Here is a 23,673-nt window from a genome sequence, read left to right as displayed (position 1 = left end):
CCTCCTCAGAGAAGCCCGTTCCCACCAGGCCTCCCCCACCAGATCAGCACCGTGTTATTTGTTTTAGTGCATTGCATATGGGAATGTAAAAGTGATAGCCTCTCTACAGTGGGGGAGAGGCCTCCTCTACAGATTGTTCTGAGCACCGGGCAGTCTGCACTGCTCATGCAGCTACATGCCTATAAAATTAACCGCCTTGCCAGGCGTGGTGGTGCACACTGGTAATCCCAGTGACTTGGGAGGCTGAGGCAGGAGGATTGCAAGTTCAAAGCCAGCCTCAGCAACTTACTGGGGCCCTCAGCAACTTAGTGAGACCTTGTCTCAAAATAAAAAATAGAAAGAACTGGGGATGTGGCTCAGAGTTTAAGCGCCCCTGGATTCAATCACCAGTAGAAAAAAATAAATAAATAAAAAAGAATTAACTGCCTTTTGCTGGGCGGTCAGTACCACATGGAAGGAGGCCTTGCTTGTCTTGTATCCTCAGCACCGACCATGATGCCCAACCCAAACCAGATGTTCAGAAAGCCCTTGCTGAACAGATTGTTTTATCAACGTGTAACAATTTAAAAAATGAGTACCTGTTTAAAAGGTGAAGATAAAACCCCCAGAGTGTTTAAATCCTAATGAGGGAAATAGGTAAGAAAAAATAAATACATACCATGTCAGGTGGTGACGGTTGCTATGGAGAAAAGCAGAACAGGACGGGGCAGCTGTCTTTCTCCAGAGGTTCCTTTGGGAGGGGCTGTGGTGAAGCCGACCTGGAGGAAGGCAGGGAGGGGAAAGAGAAGCTTCTAGCAGAGGGCCAGCAGCACCAACGGTGTGGGCCAGTGAGCACACGGCCTGCTGGCCCAAGGCAGGCTCTGGACTTGCCCTGTGAAGGGCACAGCTGCAAAGGGAACAGAAGAAGGAACAGCACCTGGGTGCTATGACACTCCGGAGGGCCTCCCAGTGGGGCATACAGGGAAGTCAAAGGACAGGACGTGGGAGGCGAGGTGGGGCAGCCAAAGGCAGCATCTCCCCCGCAGGTGCCAGTACATGGCCTGGCTTTGTACTTCCTGATACGTCCCCAGACCCCTGGCTCAGGGCTGAGCACACAGTAGGTGTTTTCAAGATCATACTAAACCCATTTTATCCATTGCCTAAAACCTGTTTTGCCAGGACACCAGTTCAGAACACATACGTGTCCAGCAGAAGACTTCTTTTTTGATACAGGGTGCTCTGCTGCTGAACTACATCCCAGTCCCAGTCCTTTCTATTTTATTTATTTATTTAGTACCAGGGATTAAACCCAGGGACGCTTAATCAGTGAGCCACATCTCTAACCTTTTTTTTTTTAGACAGGGTCTCACTAAGTGGCCCAGGCTGGTCTTGAATCTGTGATTCCCCCTGCCTCAGCCTCCCCGGTGGCTGAGATTACAGGCATGTGCCACCCACCCAGCTCTTAAACACGTTTGCTCTTAGACTTAAGTCCATCCGCCTGCTCTTGGCACCTCCATTTGCTGGCTTGCTGTGCCCGGAGTAATCATCTTTTGCAATTTATGGAACATTTCCCCAAACATGATCTCTGCTTAGTCCCAAACCACCTTCTAAAGTGGCTACTCTCCCATGTCCAGAGGTCGGCAGGACCGAGGGCTCAGCCAGGTTGATTGGCCTGCCGGGGATTCCCCATCAGTCCCATCCGACCCTTACTGCCTACGGTCAGTGGGGTATTAACACCCTCCCAGGACCCTCTGAGGCTCAGAAGCGCAACGTCACTGAGCCAAAATCTGCCAGCAAGGCAGTGAGGCCAGGCATCGAAGCCAGGTTGTTGGGTCCAGAGAGTCCCCTGATCCCGTTGGGGAAACTTCTGCTAAAACCAAGGTTGACCAGCCTGGCCTGAGCCTCCATGGGGAGCAGCCCAAGATTTTGGTCTGAAATCTTCTGCAATTCCAAGAAGGAGCCTGCTGGAGGGAGAAGGGGATGGGTGGGATGCTTAGCTTCCCCAGATAAAGCCTGCAGAGTGGGTGAGGGGAAGGCCAGGCCTCTCAGCAGCTGGGAGCAACTCTGAAATGGAGCTGGGAACCAGGCGGAGAAAACAAGATCCCCAGCATCACTGGCAGGCACAGACTCCTGGGTTAAGCCCACTAGCCTGAAGTCCCTCTCCTTCAACTGCTACCTTCTGGAAGCCTGGCCTCCACCAACCTGGCCCCAGGGACCAGGGTATCTGCTGCCCCAGTTTCTAGCAGCTGGGAGAGGAAGGAGTGGCCATCCTAGCCGAGGCTTGGCATTCGCCTCTCCTCCCTCCCAGCTCCCACCTTGCCTGCTGGTCCCTCCAATTTGTCCTTCTGTCCCTTTTACTATGTTGCTGAATACTAGAGGTCCCTAGAGGAATGACAATCATTCCCTGACCCCAAGGAGTCATATCCTCTTGGGGGAAATGCATAATGAACCACACTCATGTAGTGTGGCCAGGGCAACCAGCCCTGGTCAGGGAAGGCAAGACTGATCCCAGACTAGGAGCCCAGAAGGGGTCCCAGGAAGACCCTCTGGAAGTGAGGATGATGCTACTTGTTGGTTCCATTTTGGAAGTATTAGGAGGAGTGTTACAGGAAGAGGTCTGTGGCAGAGGAGTTGACAAGTGTAAGCTCTATGTGCTAAGGATTTCTGGTTTATTACTCAGGACCTAGACAGGGCTTGGTACATAGTAGGTGTTCACTAAACAGGTCCTAAAAGAAAGAAAGAGAAAAAGAAAGGGACACACACACACACACACACACACACACACACACACGGAGGAGAAAGGGAGAAACAGACAGGGAATCTGAGTCTAGGGTGGCTATGTGAAATGACTTGGTCATTCTGGGAACTGAAAATGCAGTGGTTCCAGGTGGTTGTGGCTCAGACGGGTGGGGCTGAGTGGAGGTAGTGACCTTATCTAATCCTGTTGAGGGTGGTATCTCTTTCTTATCTCCCCACAATGACCAGAGCTACTTGGGGGATGGGATGATTCCCTCCCCCTCGCCCCCCAAGTCCCCTCCCTGGGACTCCTAGTACCTGTGAGTGTCAATATGCACACAGGTATCGAACCCTTGCTGGGTGTGGGAGACACACGGATGACTCAGACTTAGATCCTGCTATCCTCTGTGGTGGGGGAGACAGACAGTAAACAGCTGGCTACATAATTGGTAGAATGGATGGACTGCTACTATGTAGGTTCAGGCACAATGAGACAAAAGCAGAGGTGACAGAGGAATGAATTTTGCTCTAGGAGCATGGGGGATTTTAGAAGATGGCTTTGGAGGGGGTCTGAGCCTTAAAGAATGATGTAGAGCTGGGCCTGGTGGCACATGCAAAACGCAGGAGGCTGAGGCAGGAGGACTGCAAGTTTGAGGTCAGCCTTGGTAACTTAGTGAGACCCTGTTTCAAAATTTAAAAAGGGACTGGGGATGTAGCTCAGTGATAAAGTGCCCCTGCATTCAATCCCCAGGACCTGGAAAACAAAATGATGGAACCGTGAGGGAAGGGGTTGGGACCAGACATCCCGGGACTAAGACTGAGTTCTGGGGAAGTGGGGATGGGGGGGGTTCTAGCAGGGTGGGGTTGGCTGGGGTCTGGAACATCATCCACCGATGCTTGGACTGACTGACTTACTTTTGATCCCACCACCATTTTGGATAACTGTGCCAGCAACCACACATCTAGTTGGGGTTGCCCAGTGGCCCCCGCTTTCAGAGAACCCATCAGTTTTCTCAGGTCAGTAGGCAGGGTGGTTAAGACACCGACCGCCTTGCTCCCTCTGCTTGGGTCCTCCCCGCATCTTTTTTAGCTCCACCAAGAACCCACATGGGGCCTCATTCTGTGTCAAGGCCTAGCAAAGGGCAGACCACAGGAATTAAGTGCCTGGCACAGGGTCCCCCAACCCCCATCCTTCCCTCTCCTCATACATGCTCTGGAAGGAGGGGTTAGTTCTTTTGCAGGAAAGGGCCAAAGAAAAAGAAAGAAGGGAAATCTTAGCACCACAGAACCTTTGTCACTTGACTGGCCCGCTTTGCTGCAGCCCCCACCCTGATAAGAATTGGCCAACCTGGGAGAGACTGGCAGTGCTTTCCCTCAGTCAGAACCCCATGGATCCTCAATCATCTGTGGGCCTTGCAGACACAAGATGAGTCAGGCATCTTGTGAGTCAGTGTGTTGACAAGCCATCCCCGGCCATTTCTAGTCCATCAAAAACAGGAGGTCCAGGGACAGGGTATGAGCAGGCCGATTTCATTAGTGTGGACTCTCAGGCACCTTAAGTTGGCTCTATTAAATTAAACCGCCTAAGGGAAAAATAACTGTAATTATTTCCTTCTCTCCCCTATCATGGTATTTCAACTCCTGATCTCCATGCTTCTTCCCTCATTGATAAAACAACCTTTAAACTAGGGGCTAGAACAGAGACACCCAAAAACTAGGGTTCAGTTTTCCCTTTTTTCCCCCCTTCCCTTGTGAGCTCTGGGTCCTTGGCTGAGCGGAGTGAATTCAGAGGAGTTCATAGGGCCCGGCTGTATTTTAATTTAGGGAGGCTGTTAGACTGAGCAGAACATTATTCCAAAAATGTACCCAGAGTCTCCTTCGTGAACCAATGCAGATCAGTTTGCTGCGGGGCATTTCTTTTAAAAGCCCCTTTTCTCTCTTCTACAGAGCAAAATAAGCAAACTTTAATGGTAGGGAATTATTGTTTATTTTGTTGAAATCTAGTTCTGAGTTTTTCTACTTGAAACGTGTTTTCCCCAGGACACTGACCTATCCTTTAATTGTTTGGTGCGAGGCATGTTAGGGGGAGGGGCGTTACTTGTTTATTGGAACAGCGCAGTTAAAAAAAAAAAAAAAAAAAATCAACCTAGGCTAACAGTTTCAAGGCTCCCCTAAAGATGTATCCAAACAGGCAGCCAATCAGCGCTTACACAGCTTTTTCTGCTTGACTCTTTTAAAGAGACAGTGCCGATAGTGTTTTATCACATTTAAAGAGAACCGCGCTCTAAAAACAGCCCGAAAATGGGGGAGCCTTCCCCTATTTCGCCGGTTTCTGGTTTTAAGGGTCTCCAATGAGGGTCACTCAGCGTATTCTCAAGGATCTTGGCGTGGACAGAAAGGAGTCAGTAGCAAATAGCTGGGTCACTCTGCCAGCCCCCCTCTCAATTTCCCATTGTACACCTGGGTCACTGACAATGGAAGCTTCCCCTCCCCCCACGCCTGACTCTCACCCCCCCACTCCCCAATTTGGCTTCATTTATTTGAAGTTTGCAGATCTCTGCGGCAAGCATTCGGAGTCGCGGGGCCCTCAGGTGACGCCCCCCTCGTTCCCCCAGCCCCGATCAGCACCCTTCCGGGTGGAGAAGGCGAGGAGCTAACTTGCCTGGGCTGGCAAACCTTGGAAATTTGGGAGAAATCACTCAGCCTCCCTTTAGATCAAGCCCCCCGTCCCCTCCCCCAAGGATCCCCAAAGCACGCTTAGGGCCATTTTCGCGCGGCTCCACTTTGGGGTTTTCCAAAGTATTTTAATGATCTAGTAAAGGAGCAGCCGCGCGTCTCGGCGCCGGCTTGAGCGCCCAGCTCTCAGCGTGGAGCCGGACCCGGCGCTCCAAAGCCAGGCTAGGCGCAAGGGGCCGGGGGGCCGGGGGGCCGGGCGGGGCGGCGGGCCGCGCTGGGTCTGAGGAGGGGTCGGGGTCGGACCTGGTGGGGGGGGTGAGATAAGGGTTGGGCGGGCGCCGGCCGCGGCGGGGTGGCGAGGCCGATAAGCAAAGGGCTGCGCAGGAGGGGAGAGCCCGCTCCGCTGGGGTCCGCGCCCCCTCCCCTCGGACGCCGCCGCAGCGCCCCCTGCCCCCGGGGTCCGCGGGGGGAGCGCTGGCCAGACTCCCAGCGCCCCCGCCCGACCCGCATCGCCCCCGCTGGTCCACAGAGCCTTCGCCCCCGTACACCCCCGGCCGGGCGCTGGAGCGGCCGCGGCTCGTGGAGGCGGCGCAGCGGGACTGCCGCGGCCGGCGCTGACAGGGCGTCCCTGCCGGCCGCCCGGGCCCACCCCCGCGCGCCGATTGGCCGAGGCGGCCGTCCGTCGCGGGGCGTTGCCGCCCGCCGCGCTCCCTGCCCGGGCAGCCACGTTCGGTTGAGCTCCAACTAGACCAGCGGCGGCGGCGGCGGCGGCAGCGGTGCCGGAGGCGCAGAGGGCGGCGCAGGCGGAGCCGGGCGGCGGGCGCGCGGGCGGTTGGGCGAGCGAGCGAGCGAGCGGCAGGCAGCCGGGCGGCGGCGGCACAGCGCAGGCCGAGCCGGCGCGGGAGGAGTTCCAGGGCGATGGGGCCGCGGCCGGGGCTGACGCTTTGACAGCTGGAAAGAGCGCGGAGCCAGCGCCGGGGGGGAGGGAGGGAGCGCGGCGAGCGGAGCGCGAGCGAGCGAGCGAGCGCCGGGAGGGGGCCAGGAGCAGGGCAGCTCGGCAGAACCGGACGGTAGCGGCGGCGGCGGCGGGGCTCGGCGCCCTCTTCTCTGCAAACCATGTTTGCCAAAGGCAAAGGCTCGGCGGTGCCCTCGGACGGGCAGGCTCGGGAAAAGTAAGCCTCCTTGCGAGTGGCGGCCGCGCGCCGCCAGGCTGCGGGCGGGCGGGTGGTGGGAGGCAGGTGGGCGGGCGGGGGACTGGGGGCTGCTTGTCCTCCGGCCGCGGGGCTTCGCCCGCCTGCTCGGCCCCTTCTCCTGGCCGCAGCGTGGGAGAGCCCATTGTTGGGAACCGGCGGAGGCTGGGGCACCAGGGAAGGGGCGGCGGGGTAGCCGCTGGCCAGGGGCACTAGGTGGCCTCGCGGCCGTCGGGGCGCCTGTGGTGAGGGGTGGGCGAGGTCCCGCAGCGAGCGGGTGCGGTGCGCTCGCCCCAGCCCAGGCTCTTGTCGCGGAGGCTGCACTTTGCCCACCCGGATCGGGCCGGGGGCGCGTGGCTTCTGCAGCCCCGAAGACTCCTTTTGTCCGCCCGCGGCGTGAGAAGTGCGTGCCGGGGGCTTTGTTCGACCGGGAGCGCTCTCCCTTCCCTGCCCGCGGCCTTGGAGGCTCCGGAGGGCGCAGACTGGGCAGGGACGGCGGCGCCGGTTTGGCCCCAGGCTTTGGGGATAGTTGTTTGGGGGTTAGTGGTGAGGGCGGCCCTTTGCTGCCCTCTCCAGAGCGTGCCGAGCACCCGGACCAGGACTGAGTCTGACCGGACCCCAAAGCTTGGGCGAGGGTGCCAGCAGGAGTGCGTACGGAAACGGAGGTTGGGTCGGGTGTCCTGCGAGTTTGAGACTTAGATGGGTTTGGCCCTGACACCACTTGGAAGTTCAAGTTTGGGGGCCGCTCTCCAGCCCCTGTGGCTTCAGGCAGTCGGTCCATGGTATCCACCCCCTAACTGTTAGCCCCGAGGCCCTGTCTGGGGTGTTAACTGCTCACCTCTGGTCCGGGCCACAAGGGGACAGCGCAGTGGGGACTCAGAGCCTAAGTAGGCAAGGTCCAGAGCGAGTACCCGGTGTGTTTTGACCCATTCCTCTCACTTTACCCCCTTACAGGTTAGCTTTATACGTCTACGAATATTTACTGCACGTAGGAGCACAGAAATCTGCACAGACCTTCTTATCGGAGGTGAGTGGGACTCCCCCAGCATCCAGTTTCTTGACACCCCCTCCTCCCCACTATTCTTAGAGCCTTTGTTTTCAGGAGCAGCCACTGTGGCCACCATTTTGAATTTTTATCACCTTTTGGCATTTATTGTTGGTGGGTCTTCACAGCCTTTTGGCTCTGGGAAGCCCCCCACCTGCCCTCCTGTCTACTTCTCTAAGCTGCCTCTGCTTCCTCTTTTCCAGATTCGATGGGAAAAAAACATCACGCTGGGAGAACCGCCTGGGTTTTTGCACTCCTGGTGGTGGTAAGTTTGTGTGATAGTTTTGAGTGTGTGTGTTTTGTTCTGAGCCCTGGGTCCAAGCAAACAAAGGCCAGAGGCTTGAAACAGACCCTCCACCTCTGCTTTACACTGATCAGGGCACCTCTGGCTGCTTAGACCAGGTCTGGCCAAAGAGAAAAGGGAAGAAGAGGCTGCTGCCTAAAGTTTTTTCCTGGTGTTTCTCCTCCTATAGAAAACCAACTAATCTCATGGGCTGGGTAGAAACTTCTTGCTTTTCCATCTCAATCCGGGGCACTAGGCAGGGGCTTGAAAAATCCTTAAAGGGTTTTTGTCAGTCTTGCATGCTGCTTTAATTAGAGAGGAGTGGGGGCAGGGCTGAGTGGTAGGGACACCATGTCTGTTCTACAACTGGTCTGTCCCTTGCTTTTTCTTCTATAAGCTCCAAACCATGAGAGGGAACATCTCTTGGGTCTTTTCCACACACTCTGAGAAAAAGCAAGAAAGAGTTGCCACTTCCTGTAATGATACTGATTCAGACTGACTGGACCTTCCTGTCCTCTGTGCCATCCCCACCCCCAGCATCCCTGAACCCACAGAACTTTATTTTACCAAGAACTTAAAACTGCCTAGAGGTGACCTGGTGCTTGCGGTTTGTAGTTAGGGGTTGTCTCCTTATCTGTGACTTTCCCTCCAGGCCTGTGGGTCTTGCTGCTCTGCTACCACAGCAGTCTGGTCTCAGCATGGGATTTGTGGCAGGCAGGAGGGAGGATTAAGGGTCAAAATGAGCAAGTTGTCATGAGTGTTTGACCTGGGTGTTTTGTGGGACTGATTGGTGGAGTCTTTGACATCCTTTTGAAAAAGAAAAGAAAGCAGAGTCGCTTTTGATATTTTGGTGGAGTTCAGGAAAACGGAGTGCCTCGTGGTTGGGATCTTAGCACGTTTACCTGACCGCCGGCTCGGGTTACTGTTTCAAGTCTCTTTGAACAGTGGGAGGATGAAGTGTCTGTTCTAACTTGTGCAGAGAAAATGAGTTTTTAATTACTTCTGCCAACCTCCCAACTGCCGGTGTTGGAGGCGCCTGATGTGGCGTAAGGATTCCACCTGTAGGAGCCGGTGATAGGTTGGCTGCGGTTGTTTTGGAGGGATTGTGTGGATGGGGTTGGTGGGTCTGACTGCCTGGATCTTGTAGAAACTTAAGCTTTTGAGTGAAAGTTACTTAGAAAGGCCTGAAAAGTTGGGAGTCTGAAGACCTTTTATGCTTGGAGGAGTTAATCCAATGTGCAGTTCCAGAATGCAGGAAAGAACATTCTCTAGCTGCCACTCCTGCCCTGCAGCCATAGAAATCCCTGTTTTCCTGTTATATCCAGAATCCCTGAAGCTTCTCCATCCTTGTCTCAGGTTCAGGAATGTGGACTCTGTTGTGCTGGGCTCAGGTCATGGTAGCTCTGAGTGGCTGTGGTCTGGTTTGTTAAAAGTTGCCTCCTTCAATTTGACCCTGAGCAAAAGACCACAGCTTTCTGGAGCCAGAGGAAGCAGTGGAGCTGGTCTGATGGGGGCAGGCTGCATTTATTCACACACTGTAAGTGTGTCTTGTCTGTTGACTGGAGCTGGCTGTGGTGGGCACAGGAGCACTGAACGTGAGTCAGACCTGGTTCTGGTGCCCACTGTACCCTTCAAACTGGTTCTGTCCCAGGCATTGACTCCTGATCTAAAATGTTTCTAAGGCCCTTTGTTAATTCCACGGACTACTCCGTGTTCATATGGCCTCCCCTGGTTTGCAGAGAACTTGTGCATGTGTTCTCATTTCATACCAAGTATTGGAGTGATCATATAGCATCACAAGTGTCACAAGGCTGAGGTGGCCGTTCTGGGTCTGCTTTCCCTCCCCAGTCCTCACTGAATGGATGCTTTCTGAAGAGGGCCCTGTTTCAGTGAGATGTGTGGCAGACCACAGCCCCCCTTTAGTCTGATTGGCATGTGTTTTTGGTGGGTGGGGGAAGTAGGGGTGTGGGCTCTGGGATTAAGAACCTAAAGGTTCCCTGTGTTGCCATAATTGCAGATTGCTATGCATGTGTATTGTAGTTGTGTGTTTTGACAACTTAGCCTTTTTATAGTATGCAGCCATTTTGTTTTGGGGTGGTAAAAGGGACACAGATGGGACAGGCATGGATTCCCCAGATTCCTACCTTGCTACCTATGGGTGGATTGGTCTGATTCCTCCAAACTTCAGTGGCTCCAGTGGGGAGAGGATCACTTCATTCATAGTACATGGTAGCCATGGGCAGTATCATCAGTGTGAGGCATAGTAGGTGCTTGGTAGGTGGGAAGTGTTACTCTTATTACAAATGTCTGCCTTGCCAGAGAGGTTGGATCTGTTCTGTTTTCTAGGCTTGAGTTTGCCCCAGGAAAGCTGGAAGGTGCAGTATAGCCTCGAGGAAACCTGGAGCTGTTAGCATTGTGCATTGTGCACTTTCTGTTGTATACACAAGTAACAATTAGTAACCTGATCTTATTTTATTTTTCGACTTACAGCGTATTTTGGGACCTTTACTGTGCGGCTCCTGAAAGGAGAGACACTTGTGAACATTCGAGTGAAGCAAAAGCCTTTCATGATTACGTGAGTAACAAATCTTTAATCCTGGCAATAATTATAGGGTTGGATAGCTCTAACTTCTTCAGTACCAAAAGCAAATATACAGCCAGTTGGCAGTGGTCTTTATTTTCTCCTTGCCTTTCTTTCCGTTCTCCTGCCCACCCACCTCCTCACTGCCCTCCCCTCATACCCTCCTCCCGCAGTGTTCTAACTTGGTGAGTGGTATTTCATTATGTTGTAATTATGCAAAAGAATGTAGATACCTATCTGGAGAATTGAACGATGTTGTGCAGGGCTCAGAACCACGTGAGGTTTGTGTGAAGAGTGGACAGTTAGCTGGGAGGAAACTGAGCCTGTTTGATGTTGGCCTAAGAGAAAAGTGAACACAACCAAAATGTAAAAAGCGAATGTGCACTTGGAATGGAAGGGATGATTGAATGGGAATTTGGTGGAATGGACACTGGGCTCTACTTTCCAGAGAGTGATCTTTCAAATTATGGAGTGTGCAGGTATGTGTTTGGTGGGTGGGGCTCAGACTGTGTATACTAGGATGATGTGTAGTCTGGGGCACTCAGCTAGTCCATAATCCTGTGCCCAAAATATTCTTGTGAACTAGTTAATTTGATCAAGTTGTGGTGCCTTCTACCCTATCATTCATGTTTTACCTTGGATGAGTTTCTTCAGAGTTGTGAAATTATAAGAGAGATGTCTGCCTTTTGTCCATCTCCCATGGTACTCACCTTCAAAAAAATAAGAACTTCAAATCTGCTTTACAGTCTCATGAAACAAGTTAGGATCTGCTAGAAAACAGAAAAGGAAGTGTCTGAAGGTCTTCCATGACCTCCTTCCATTTCTTGACCTCCTTCCAGTTCTTTCCTCTGGCCACATGGATGGTTGAATATGCGTGTGCGTGCATGTGGGTGCACACAGTAGGGGATCTGTTGAATCTTGCTCTTTGGCATGAGGTGGGTGGGAATGGTTCCTGTGTGCTGAGCGTGGAAGCTGGTTTCTTGAAGGTCGTCAGGTCTCATCTGCTTGTCCATACCATCTGTATCCTCTGCATGCAGTTTGAAACTGGCATAAGAACAGATCCCATCTGGATGAGTTTCACAGGTGGTCAAATCCCAATGTCATGAATATTGTCATGGTGGAAATTTCTCCTGTAATAGAAGGAGTTAGGGACTGAGCTGGGGGCTTGCTAGTTTTTAGCATATTTGATGTGATGGAATTTGTTATGACTGAAAAGTTAATGCCTGTGGAGTGGAATGCTGAGAAAATTGACTCGTTCCTGTGTCCTCCTCAGGGCTTAGAAAGAGAAACCAGTGAGTGGTACTTCTGGCCTGGTGTACTTGTAGTAGTAAAAGGGAGAGGTGACTATTTCACTTGTGATGTGGTTCTTCTGGGAAAAATCTTGTGGTGATGATCATAGGGTTTCCTGAACTGGAGTTAGGGGAGGCTAAGAGGTAGAGCAACCATATAAAAAGAGTTGGTGAGTTTGACCTTTCTACCAAGTAAAAAAAAAAATCTTGCTTTTTTTTTTTTTTGTTGTTGTAGTTATAGTTTTTTTATTTTTTAAGGTACTGGGGATTGAACCCAGAGTCTTGTGCTTGCTGGGCAAGCATTCTATCACTGAGCTACATCTCCTGTCTTTTTCTTTTTTATTTTGAGATAGGGTCTCACTAATTGACTGAGGGCTTTGCTAATATGCTGAGGCTAGCCTCGAACTTGAATCATTCTGTCTCAGCCCCCTGTGTCACTGAGATTATGGGTATGAACCGTGACTGGCTTTTTATTTATTTTTTTTTAGTCTGTGGACAGCCACCCTATATTGCTTGTCTTTCACCACTTTGCAAATGGCTTCATTTAGAGTGGGTGGATGAGTAGGAAGGCCCATTTCAAGCAGTCTCTCGATATAAGAAATCTATGCTATCTTTTACAGGGTACCTTTCAGAGAAGTTAATGATTTTCAACTAAGTTAGGTGCTCTGGTAAAAAATGTGAGACTCTGACAATTTGTCATGGTCTCCCTCTTGAAGCAGTGTGGTGGCTGGGAAAGCTTGCACATGGGTTTGTCACCAGTAACTTCTTGAGTAGAATGGCAGAAGAATTGTGTGGGACTGCTGAGGTTGGCACTGGCATTGAGAAGATGCTACTAAAAGATGAGGTCACATTGATCATGGTCCATGCTTCAAAGCTTTCAGAATCAAAACCATTTTTCCTAGATTGGGACCTTCTGGTGTCCTATAGCTCAAGAGGCAGGTCAGGAATGGAGTGATAAATGGGGATTTTAAAGAAATTAAGGGGGGGTGGCAACAACAACAGAGATCCAACTGGAAAATGAAGAAATACTTGAACTGGGTCTGTAGCTCAGAGGTAGAGCACTTGCCTGGGATGGGTTCAATCTCTAGCACCATGCACAAAAGAAATATATAAGAAAAGGAACTGGGTGCCAGGGTGCACACTTGTAATCCAGCAATGTGGGAGGCTGAGGTAGGAGGATCACAAGTTTGAGGCCCTGGCAACTTAGTGAGACCCTGTCTCAAAATAAAAAATCGAAAGGTCTGGGGATGTAGATCAGTGATAAAGTGCCCCTGCATTCAATTCCCAGCACCCCACCCCCCCCAAAAAAAAAAAAAAAAAAAAAAAAAAATTAAGCAAAGGAATCTTGTTTTTTTTCCCCTTTGTCTTTCTCAAACCTTCATATGGTTTTTTCCATTTCCATGCCTACCATCTAGTTAGCCTTCATTCTTTCTGCTAAAGTTACTGTGATAGTTTCTGGATTTCCCCCTTCTTACCTGGAATGCATTTCTCTTTATCTTCTCAAATCCTGTCCATCTTGTTCCTCTTCTTGGAGGACTTTTCAGTTAGGTTTCTGCATGTGGTGAACCAGTCCACCTTGGTGTTGGTCAAAACCACCTTTGCCAAGCTTCTGTTGGCAGCCTTCCATGTACTGGACTGGGTGTCAGCTGCTGTAGCTTTAGTCCCTCATTTCACCTGCAGACCCTGTGAGAGAAGGCTTGTTGCCTACTCCATTTTGTAGATGAAATGGAGGCACAGAGAGATAAATCCTAGGGACAGAGTCAGATTCTGGGGTACCACCTTGCCTGGCCCTGCAGGCCTCCCAGCAGGTGTCGTTTGTCTGCACTCTTCTGGCTAACTTCTCCTTTGGGTGGGTCTTTCTGGCTACAGCTTATTAATTCATCCCATGGCAGAGACCATGAGCTATTCATTCTGTAACTTCCATAATACGTGGCACATAGTAGGCATATGTGCTGACGGAGCAAAGGAGTTAAGTAAGGGTAAAAACTAACAGATAACCTGGGGTCAGGGTGTAACCTGATCTGTAACAGCCAACAGAATAGTGGAAGATGTTCTTTCAGTGGCTTAAATTCTGTGGGCGATCTTGAACAAGGTGGTCTTAATGTTGGTTAACTAGTTGCCTTAAGTTCAGAAATCAAGGGGAGTGTGAATTGGAGTGTCAGCTGGCCTTGTGTTTTCTGTCAAGGAGTTTCAAAGATTTTTACAGTGTAGGGAGTCTGTGCAGTTAGATACCAGACCCTGTCTTTGGTGGGTAGTGGGTGCTTAGAAAGGTACAGGGAGGAGGACGGGTCCTGGTTCTGGCTCTTTTATAGAAATGATACCTTGATCTTGGCAACTTGTCTTCCTTTCTGATGTTTGGGTCAGGGGTTGTCAATCTCAGAGACCCCCTTCCAGACCAGGCTGCCAGGCCTTGGAGTGGGGAGGAATTTAAACTATCCTTAACTTTGTGAGTTTTTTAGCCACTATTTTCTCCCTTAAACTTGTCCGCTTGGCTTCTCTTGATTCATTGTTTTTAAGCCCAAAAGTCTTGACATTGACCACACGTAACATGGAGCTCTGGGGACTCAGCATCTGAAGTGGACTTTTCTCAGAATTGGTTTGCCTGAAATGAGGCGAGCACCTGTGGCTGCAGGAGGGTCCCCAGTCCCTGGAATGCTTTCCCTGCAGCTCCCTCAGGCTGGAGTGGAACTTCCCATCCTGTTGAGGAGAGCCCTTAGGGTCCCAGTGGGGGTTTCCTCTAGGTTCTCTTCCACACTGGTCTGGTCCTGTGCTTCTGAGGAAGGGACACTCCCAGCTGTGGGCCCAGGGCTGTCCTGGCCACCTTCTCCACTTGGTCCTCCTCCAGGGCGGGTCTGTGGAGTTAGTGTCTTTTTGGTGCCTTCTCAGGCTTCCAGCAATTCTTTTTCCTCCTTGCGCCTACTTTTGTGTTTTCCTTTTGGAGGCAAAAATGATTGGAGTAGGGCAGCCCATAGTGCCCTCGAGCTGACGGTGCTAGAGACACTGATAGGTTCTGTCTGCCCTACTTTTCAGGACACGCTTTGACATACTTGATTGTGGTTGGGCCTCCCAACTGCCCTGTTGGTTGGAATTTATTATTAAATCTCATCTCCACTTTACAGATGAAGAAACTGAGGCCTGAAGTTTCTGTGGCTGATCCAAGGGCAGATAGGGAGTTTAGGAAGTGGCAGAGCTGGAACTGAAAGCTTTTTTATGAGACAGGGCCTTGAACTTGGGATCCTACTGTCTCAGTCTCCCGAATCACTGGGATTTCAGGTGTGCACCATCATGCCCAGCAGTTTCCCATCTTTTACATTCCACCTTTTACTCTTTGACAACACTCATTATAATGAATGAATCCCTGCAGAACATGGTTGGCCCAGAGTGTGTCTGGTACCTGCTTGGTGTCCACGTGTTCCATTGAAGAAATGAATTTAACAGAATTAAATGATGCTCCTGTGAGGTGAACTCTAGAGTCACTGGCAGAGGTGCTACCTGACCTCTGGGGAAGTAGTTTTGGTGCAGTGGCTATTCACTTTTGGCAGGGAAAATGTGATAAAAGCTGTGGACTTTCTTTTCAGAAAATGCATGTATCCTCCTAAAGGAGACTTTGTGCAGTAGGTTCACGGATGACTGCTTCAAACCCCAGGCCCTCCTCTGATCCCCAGTGAAGATCTGGGGAGTGTAACGCACACGGATCCTGTGGCCTTGGGGAACTGTCCCTGCTTGCCTCAGTTTCCCTGCTTGAACACCTGAGGCTGCTTTCATCTGACTTGCTGTCTTGGCCCTGTGCTTTCACCCAGCAAGGCTCTGCCGATCCCTCTCTGCACCCCCAGCTGTGAGACTTTGTCTCCAGGAGGATTGGTTAACATAGGAAAGTGCCCCAGAGTCATGGGCGTGGGCGAGAGCTGAGGTATTTGTGGCACCGTGGCAGGGGTCCAGCGTCCTTGGTGGGTTTGAAATAGCAAAGTGATATTTGAGAGGGCTCTCCTTGGATGTGCTGAGCTGAGGTTCCTGCCAGGCAGGGAATGTCTGCGCCTGTGAGAGCCCTTTGGGAGGAGGGGGACCAGAGGGTGGCAGTGGGAGCAGGAATAGGAGAGGCCTGCAGCTGGGCTCCAAGCTGCTGGGGGGGTGTGGTCCCCCGCGATAAGCCATGCTAGCTATCTGCCCCAAGGTCCTGGCAAGTTCATCGCTTGCCTCTGGCTCTGACCCTTGGCACCCTTGTGTGGCAGATTAAAAAAACAAAACATACGCACTATTTTTTTCCTCCCCCCCATTCTCCTTGGCGCTTAGACTTGTATCGAGTCCCCTCTTTGGGCTACCACCCTCTTTTCTGCAGTTCCTCTTAACCCCAGAGGCTGCCAGACTCCTTCATCGGTAGCTAATTAAACATTAAATGAAGAACTGGAATTGCATTTTGCCAAAATCCAGGCCATGCAGCCACCTTAATGGGTTTCAAGTGGCAGCAAGACCCCAAATTGCAAATCCTTGCCCTTTATTTCAAGGAGGGAGGTGGGGCGGGGGAGCGGTGGGGACCCAAACAAAGTTTTTGGCAGTGGTCACTTCATTTGAACTCCCAGACCAGCACTGTGCACCAGCCTTTTGCATAATGCCATCTTTGTTAGCTAAGCATTTGCAAACTTGGACTGAGAGTTAGCTCTGTGCCAGCCAACACTTGGAGGGAGCTGGGAGACACCCAGCTCTCCCTGTCCCTTTGGTCAGCTCTGTTTTGTAAGGGAGGCAGACTCTGTAGTGGGGACCTCAGGCCAAGGTGTCTGGGCCCCGTCTCTGGTCCCTCCTGCCTCTCTGTGAAAGTGTGTGTGTTTAAGTCTTAAGAGGGAGAAGTGCTGGGGGTGTGTTTGAGGCCTGTCAGCCAAGATAACAAGTGTTCCACTAGTAGTAGCCTTCATAATAGTGTCTGAGGGTTTAGAGTGTTTAGAAAAATTAATCTTTTTTAGCTTGGTAATAATTCTGACCACGGCACAAGTGCATTAGATGATTCACATAAACTTCTTTAATACACATTGCTGGGAGCTTACAGCAAATAGACAATCACCATTGTTTGTTTTTGATTTACCAGAGTAGCAGGCTTTTCTGCAGCTTTGTGAGATGAGTTTTGGCCATGTGTCTCTCGATGTTATGCTTTTCCTGTGCCTTGAATCCTCTGAATTTTGAAGGGTTTGGGCTCTGACTTGCCCAAACTTGACTGGGTAGACTTTAGGATCCTGTTTCTGCATCTATAGAAGGTGAATGCAGATTCTCTTGCATGGCTGTCGTGGGGGTCAAGTAATAGAATATGTGTAAAACCCTTGCTCTTTACAGCCCTAATGTTTTTCCAGAAAACTCTTTTACAAGCATATTTTTCTGGGAAAGCAGGTTGAACCTAGGGAAAGGACACTTGATTTGCCAGTGATGCCCTCCTGTGCTGGGCTTCCCTGGTGCATCGTGGGGTGCTCTCCCTGTATCCTGGCAGTCTTGCCTCACCCCGCACCCTCACAAGGGGCATAGCTGGTGGTCCTGCCACAAGCTGGCACTGATAAACGCTTCCCCATGATGTCTGTCTGTGTTGGATAGAGTGGTCCTGTGCCATGCTTGTGCGTGTGGCCTCGGGTCTGGATGGCAAACCTCGAGGGCTGTGACTTGGCGTCAGCAGGGATCTGGATTTAAATTTCAACTTCATAGCCCTTGTTGTCTGTGGGGCCTTCACTTCTGAAGATCCATCTCTGCTGTACGTATGCACAAGGGGTGACCTTGTGTTGCCTTCTGTGGGGATGCAGTGAGGATGGCAGGGAACTGCCCCCAGGAGAGTTCCTTGGGCTGTGAGGTGCCATGTAAACGTTAACAGGAATAAATGGATTGAAGGTCCCTAGATTAGGGGTTCTGTGTCACCTTCTTTGCATACCTTGCTTTGGCAGGTGCTCAGGCCTCACCTGATTTTCTGCTTGTGTGAAAGAGTTCCAAAATGGAGCCTTAAGAAGATGAACTGGTGAAGGGCATCATCGGCCATTACAGGCCCCTGGAAAGCTAGTTTTGGCATCAGCCTCTTTCTCTGAGGCTTCCTGGGGGTGAGCATGAGGCCTTGGTTAGTGGGCTCCCAGACCCAGGAGCACAAGACTGCCAAGTCAGGTTACCAACCACCTCTTCTGATCACAGTCTGTTGAACAGCCAGATATAGCCTGGGATGTGATAAGTGCTTACAAATTGTTGTGTGGAATGATCAGCTTCTGGGAGACCAGCAGGTAGTGATGGGATAAGGGAAGCAGGTAAGCAGTGCCACCCCTGTGTGGTGCTGGATGTGTTCAATGCCAGTACAGATCGTAGGGTTGCAGGTGGTGGAACTGGTGGTTATCTAGTCATCTTATAGGTAGGTAAACTGAGGCCCAGAGGGAAGATGCCCTGCCTGAGGTAACCAGAAGGACTCAGACCTGCAAACCCAGCCAGGGTCCAGGGCCCTCCTTCTGTGCTGCCTTGTTGTACTTGCCGGTGACCATGGACAGACACCTTAGTTAACCTCCATGCCTTAGTGTCCTCAGCTGGGAAAGAGGGTTAATAAAATTTGCTTATTTACCTCATAGGGTTGTCATGAGGATTAAATGAGCTTGTGTACACACACACACACACACACACACACACAGTATGTACATAGTGGTGCCTGGCCAATGTAAGTGCTACATAAACTTGTGCTGTCAGTTTTTTGTTTTCCCTGAAGTGGCTGGGATGTGAACCCAGGGGTTTGGAAGTCTTGCTTTCTAATGACCGGTGTCCCAATAACTGACACAAGGGGGGCAGTAGTGGAAGGATCTCCCTGTGAGAGTGTGCAGGAGCAAAGTATGACCCATTGCTGGCTTGCTTACCTGTCGATCTGCTATCCAGGTGCCTGGGTTTCAGGCAGCCCCAAGTAGTGGGGGTGGAGAGGTCACAGATGCAGCCTTCATACCAACCTGCTTCTTGTGAGGATGAGATGGTGCATAGATGCCCTTGACCTGTGTCAGGCCTGTATGTGTTCCACCAGAGCCCACTGTCCCCTCTTTAAGCAGTTTCTCTTATTCTAGGGATCAGATTTGGGCTCTTTGCTCAGCTGCTTCTGGCTCTTCCCATTGGGTGCCTTTGGTACTGTATCACCTGAGAGGGTCATTTTTGCTCCTCTGCCAATGGTCCTTCTGTAAAGCAGATGCCAGCCTGGATCGAGGCTGCCTCTCCCTGGCCTGCTAAAAAAATCCCCCCCCCCCCCCCCCCCCCCCGGAACTCTGTAACTCTCTTATTCTTGTTACTTGCTTCCTAGACAAGGGTTATTTGAATCAAGGTTGAGTCTCTTCTCTTTCCCCTTCTGGACCCAAAGCTTCTTGAGGGCAGAAGCTTTATCTTCAGCCTCTCTGCAACCCCTCTTGCTGGGGCCTGTTGCAGATTCATGAATAATCCCTGAGGTCAGTGAGCAAAACTCCGTGCCCTGAGAAGTGAGAAGGATTTGATCCCTGCCCAGGCATCAAGCGTGTTAAAGACATGTTTTAATGAAGATAGACAAGTGGTAAATGATGAAGCATTGTTTTGCAAACTTGTGATTTGTGACCCATTAGTGCATCATGAAATCAACTTAGTGGGTCATGACTGGCAATTACAAAAAAAGAAATAACTGTATCGCACAGAATAAACATAAGTATTGTTTCCAGAAATGTTTATTTTCGGTGACATATGAGTGCATGTAAATGTATGCGTGCCCTTTGTTTGCCATGTAAAATTTTTCTCATTGTGGATCTCAGTCAAAGTTTGAAAGCCACTGGCCCAGAGAGAGCTGAGGCTGAATCTTGGTTCTGTAGGTCAGATGGCTTGGCCAAGTGAAAAAGCAATTGCTGAACCTCAGTTTGCAGATGTGTAATAAGGAAATGATTGCCACTTGGAGAGTTGTTGGGGGAATCGCTTCCTGGGTGGTGCTGGTGGCAATTGGGCCCTTCATCTTAGTGGTTTGCTATACCTAGCATGCTTGTTGAATGCTGAGCAAGTTTTAGTTCTCACTTGGAGGGGCAGGATCATGACTGGGTCACACTCCAGAGTCAGAGTGGGAGGAGAGGGCAGAGAGGGCACTAGCGGGGTCGACATGGCTTTCTAGGAAAGACCTAAGAAGGATGCAAGTTGCCTTGCTCCCTTGCTGGCTGCCTGCAGGTTGTGAGGCAGGGAAAGTCCCTCTGCCTGTGATTGACTCCCAGTCCCACCCTGTGCTGGGTGTTGATGAACAAGGCTCAGGCCATGCCTGCAGTGAGAATCCTGAGAATACATTGCAGGGCATCCTGTCTGACTGAGATTGGCCCAACCTCCCAAAGTCCCTGTCCCCTCCAGATGACAGCTGCTTGCACGGTTCCTGGGGGAGGAGGCTTTGTGTCCCTGCTCTTTGTGTGTTTGGGTGAAATGCTGACATTTCACTTGTGTTTCACAGTCCTCTGACCTTAAGAGGCACGCTGCTCCCAGGGTTGGCTGTCAAAGGTTTTCCTTTGCGCCTCCTTTCCCAATCATAGAAGGCTGCTCGAGAGTGGAGGTTGTGGGGTGGTGGCCTCCCCATGCTGGGATGTTGACTGCGGCTTTGCAGACTGGACAGGAATGGTTGTAGGTTTGTGGATAGTATTTCTTGGGTGCCTGCTGCCTACTGGGCTCTGTGCTGTTCAGTGCTGCAGACTTAATGCAGTGCCATGGACAGTACACAGGATTTGGACCAGGGTGATCAGGGCACAGTTCTGATTCCTTCAGGTGACCTTGGAAAAGTCACTGGACTCCATGAGCAAGCCTTGGTTTGGTCGTGTGTGATATGCAGTGACTTGAAACCAGGGCTGGCCTTCCTTGAGTTTCCAGGTTGTTGGGAGTCAGCCGAGAGTGTGTGTGTGTGCTTTGTAAATTACAGTCACCTTTTGAGAAGGCTGTGTTGAGTTTGGACTGACCATCAAAATCATGGAATGTATTTCAAGAAGGAGCCTCTCAGTTTCCAGATAGAGAAACCGAGGCCTGGAACCGGGTGGTGACATGGCCTGTCTGTGGCCTCAGGGCTCCTGATCGAGTAGTAGTCACTGGCTCTAGAAAACCTCCCCTGAGAGGTTGGCGTCTGTCCCTTGCCTGTGTCCATGCTGTCCTTCAGGAATTTTGCAGCTTTCTTTGGGAGAGGCTGAGCACTGCCTGTGGCTTTGGCCACCCGGCCTGTGCCGAGGGGCAGCCGGCCCAGTGGGCAGGCCTGGTGTGGGGCGTGTGCGCACTGCTGGTCTTTTCTCGATGTCTTTTAGAAAGCTTCCAGTAGAAAATGTTATCCTCTCTCTGGAGGCCCTTCCTCTTGGCAGCGCCGGCAGCCTGCCCGCCAGATCCCGCTCCGCCAGCCCACTTGGGTTACACGAGGCAGTTCTGGCCCGCAGCTCTGGGCGCAGGTTTCACTGTGGATCTGCGAGCCGGTGAGCCGCTTCAAAAGGGGATTTTACAGCATGACAGGGATTTCAGCCACCACGTTATCTCGGAATTGGCCAATTGATGGTTTCAGCAGAGCATTTCAGCATCGGGGAAGCCAATACAATTTGAGTTAGTTGTGATGGCTGCCACTTTAAATACCGCAGTGAATTTCTGTCAGCGAGCTAATGCGTGGAATAGGGAATTGCAGAAAACTTGATCACCAGAGTGCTTCAGTCGATTCTGACCCCAAGCTACAGAAAATGAACTTAAATCTAGTTGACTCTCGCCACATACTTTCTTTGGCATTATTTTGCTAGCAGCATTTTCATCAAAGGGAACTTGGAGAGGGGAGACCAGGTGGAAATCAGAATGCTTGCCTCTGGCCCCAGGATTCTAGGGAGTGGCCACCTTCCATAGGGTGTGTGAGCCATGGGGAGTCAGGCTGGTGGTTTCTTGTTGAGGGATAAATTTCTAAACGACAGCATTTTGGTTCAATAATAATTAATCTCATGTTTAATGAAGGAAACCAACGTTTCTTGAATATGTACTGTGGACCCAGGTCCTTACAAAAGGGTTCTTATTCACTTCTCTCCCTTTTGGAGAGTATAGGGGATAGGACATTGTTTCCATTTTATGAAGGAAGAAGTAGTAATAATAGTGAGCAATTATTGAATGCTAACTGTATTCCAGGTTTTTTTTTTTTTTTGGTAGTACCAGGGATTGAACTTAAGGCCTTGTGCATGCTAGGCAAGCGCTCTGCCACTGAGCTACATCCCTAGATCTTTTGTATTGTTTTGAGACAGGGTCTTGCTAGGTTGCCCAGGCTGGCCTTGATTCGTGATGCTCCTGCCTCAGCCTTCTTAGTAGCTGGGATTACAGGCATGAGCCACCATACCCATCTCAGACATTGTTCTAGGTGTTTTGGGTTTTATCCTATGTCATACTAAATAGCCCTGTGGATTAAGTTTTGTTTTTATCCCTATTTTGGTAGATAGGGAAATGGAGGTGCTTGAAGAAATTCAGTAATGCTGAAGGTAGAACTCAGTCAGGTTTGTCTGTTTCTAATGTGCTCTTCAGTACATTGGTGCCTTCAAGTTTGCCATCTTTTCTACCTAATTAAGTGATAACCCACTGCCAGCCTGGGGTAGGTCCATGCATGACTAAGTGGGAGCAGGTTCTGAGCAAGAAGGGCAGGCTGAAGCCCTGTCTGTGGGCCAGAGGGTTCCTTATGGTGCTGGGCTTCTTGACTTCTCCACTCCTCTGCATCAGGGGACGGACTCATCTGGGAAGAAAGCGTCTTGCTTTGGTCCTGTGTAACTTACAGAAAGGATTCCCATCTCTTCACTCACAGGGCCCCCTTTGATTGGTGCCACCCTCTGTGGACTCCATGCTCAAAAATATTTTATTTATGAAGAGGTTGTATGCATCAAGTCACCATTAATTTTAATGAAGAAATGTGAAAAATAAGAATGATGTAGTTGCTGATTAGAGATTCTCAGTTCCTCAGGGAAACCAGTGTGAGCTTATCAGATTGGTAGAATTTTAACCAACAGAAAACATTGGGAATTTTGCCTCCATTTCCATTGAGGTAGACTTGATTCTTGCTGTACTTTTAAAAGTGTCAATGATGCCTCAAGTATTTACAAGAAAGTTTTCCAGAGACCCTGTTTGAATCCTTAGTTTGGGGACCTTGGCTTGTGGGTGTGCTTCCCCCAGCCACTTAGCCATATTGGTGGTGATGTCTGACTTTATTCTGGCATGGTTGGCCTCTGGGGAATGAAATTCCTCCTGTTCCCCTGGAGAGCCAGGATGTCAGAAGGCAGAGTTGTCTCTGGTGGGAATACCAAAGCCCTTGGTCAAGGTCACTACTGCTCCCTGGACAGGTCAGCCACCTCTGCTTTCTAGGCAGTGCAAACGAGACTTGGCTGTTAGGGAAAACACTGCATTGGGAGGAGGGGTCAGCCCAGGAGACCATGATGGATAGTTCTCATCTGCTGATGAGAGAGAATGCTGCCAGGTCCTCTGTTCCCTATAGAATTGCAAAGATAAAAGTCCCTTGTTCCCTGCTATTCTGAGTTGGCATCTACTGGTATACATGGATCCAGGAATCTACGACCCTTTGACAAACCATTGCCTTCTTTCTGGTCCCCAGTTTTCTAATTTGTAGCACAGGGACAGTGAGGGATACGAGAATCATTTCTGAAACTACAGTGACTAGCATTTGCTGGGCCTGCACTGTGCTCAGGAAATGACAGTCAGTCCTTGTAACGCGCTACAAGGCAGGGGTTGTTTGGATCCCAGTTCTTGGATGAGGAGACTGAGGATCAGAGACATGAAGTCAGGAGCCCATGGTTATGAAATCATTAAATAAGGGACCTGGGATTTGAGCCCAGAACCCCACTCCTGACCTTGAGCAGCATTGCTGTTTGGACAAACTTTTGGTTGACTTTGGGAGCTGGAATCTTGGGGGGAAATCGTAC

At 50.7% G+C, this 23,673-nt stretch overlaps 1 protein-coding gene across 6 annotated transcripts in view; it reads left to right on the top strand.

Annotated features, from left to right (window-relative positions):
* Positions 1–6,427: 6,427 nt before the first annotated feature.
* SSBP3 (single stranded DNA binding protein 3) overlaps positions 6,428–23,673 on the top strand; it is a 159,944-nt gene continuing 142,698 nt past the window's right edge. For all 6 annotated transcript variants that reach the window (XM_079101541.1, XM_079101540.1, XM_079101539.1 and 3 more), the window contains exons 1-4: positions 6,428–6,563; positions 7,536–7,608; positions 7,830–7,891; positions 10,400–10,484. In XM_079101541.1, the coding sequence (XP_078957667.1) occupies positions 6,508–6,563; positions 7,536–7,608; positions 7,830–7,891; positions 10,400–10,484 (276 nt within the window). In that variant the 5' untranslated portion in view covers positions 6,428–6,507. The remainder of the gene's footprint in view (positions 6,564–7,535; positions 7,609–7,829; positions 7,892–10,399; positions 10,485–23,673) is intronic.

This window comes from Sciurus vulgaris (genome assembly GCF_902686455.1).
Source record: "Sciurus vulgaris genome assembly, chromosome: 1".
NCBI lineage: Eukaryota > Metazoa > Chordata > Mammalia > Rodentia > Sciuridae > Sciurus > Sciurus vulgaris.
Note: the sequence above shows the minus strand (reverse complement) of the source record. Positions and strands in the feature narration are given on the sequence as shown.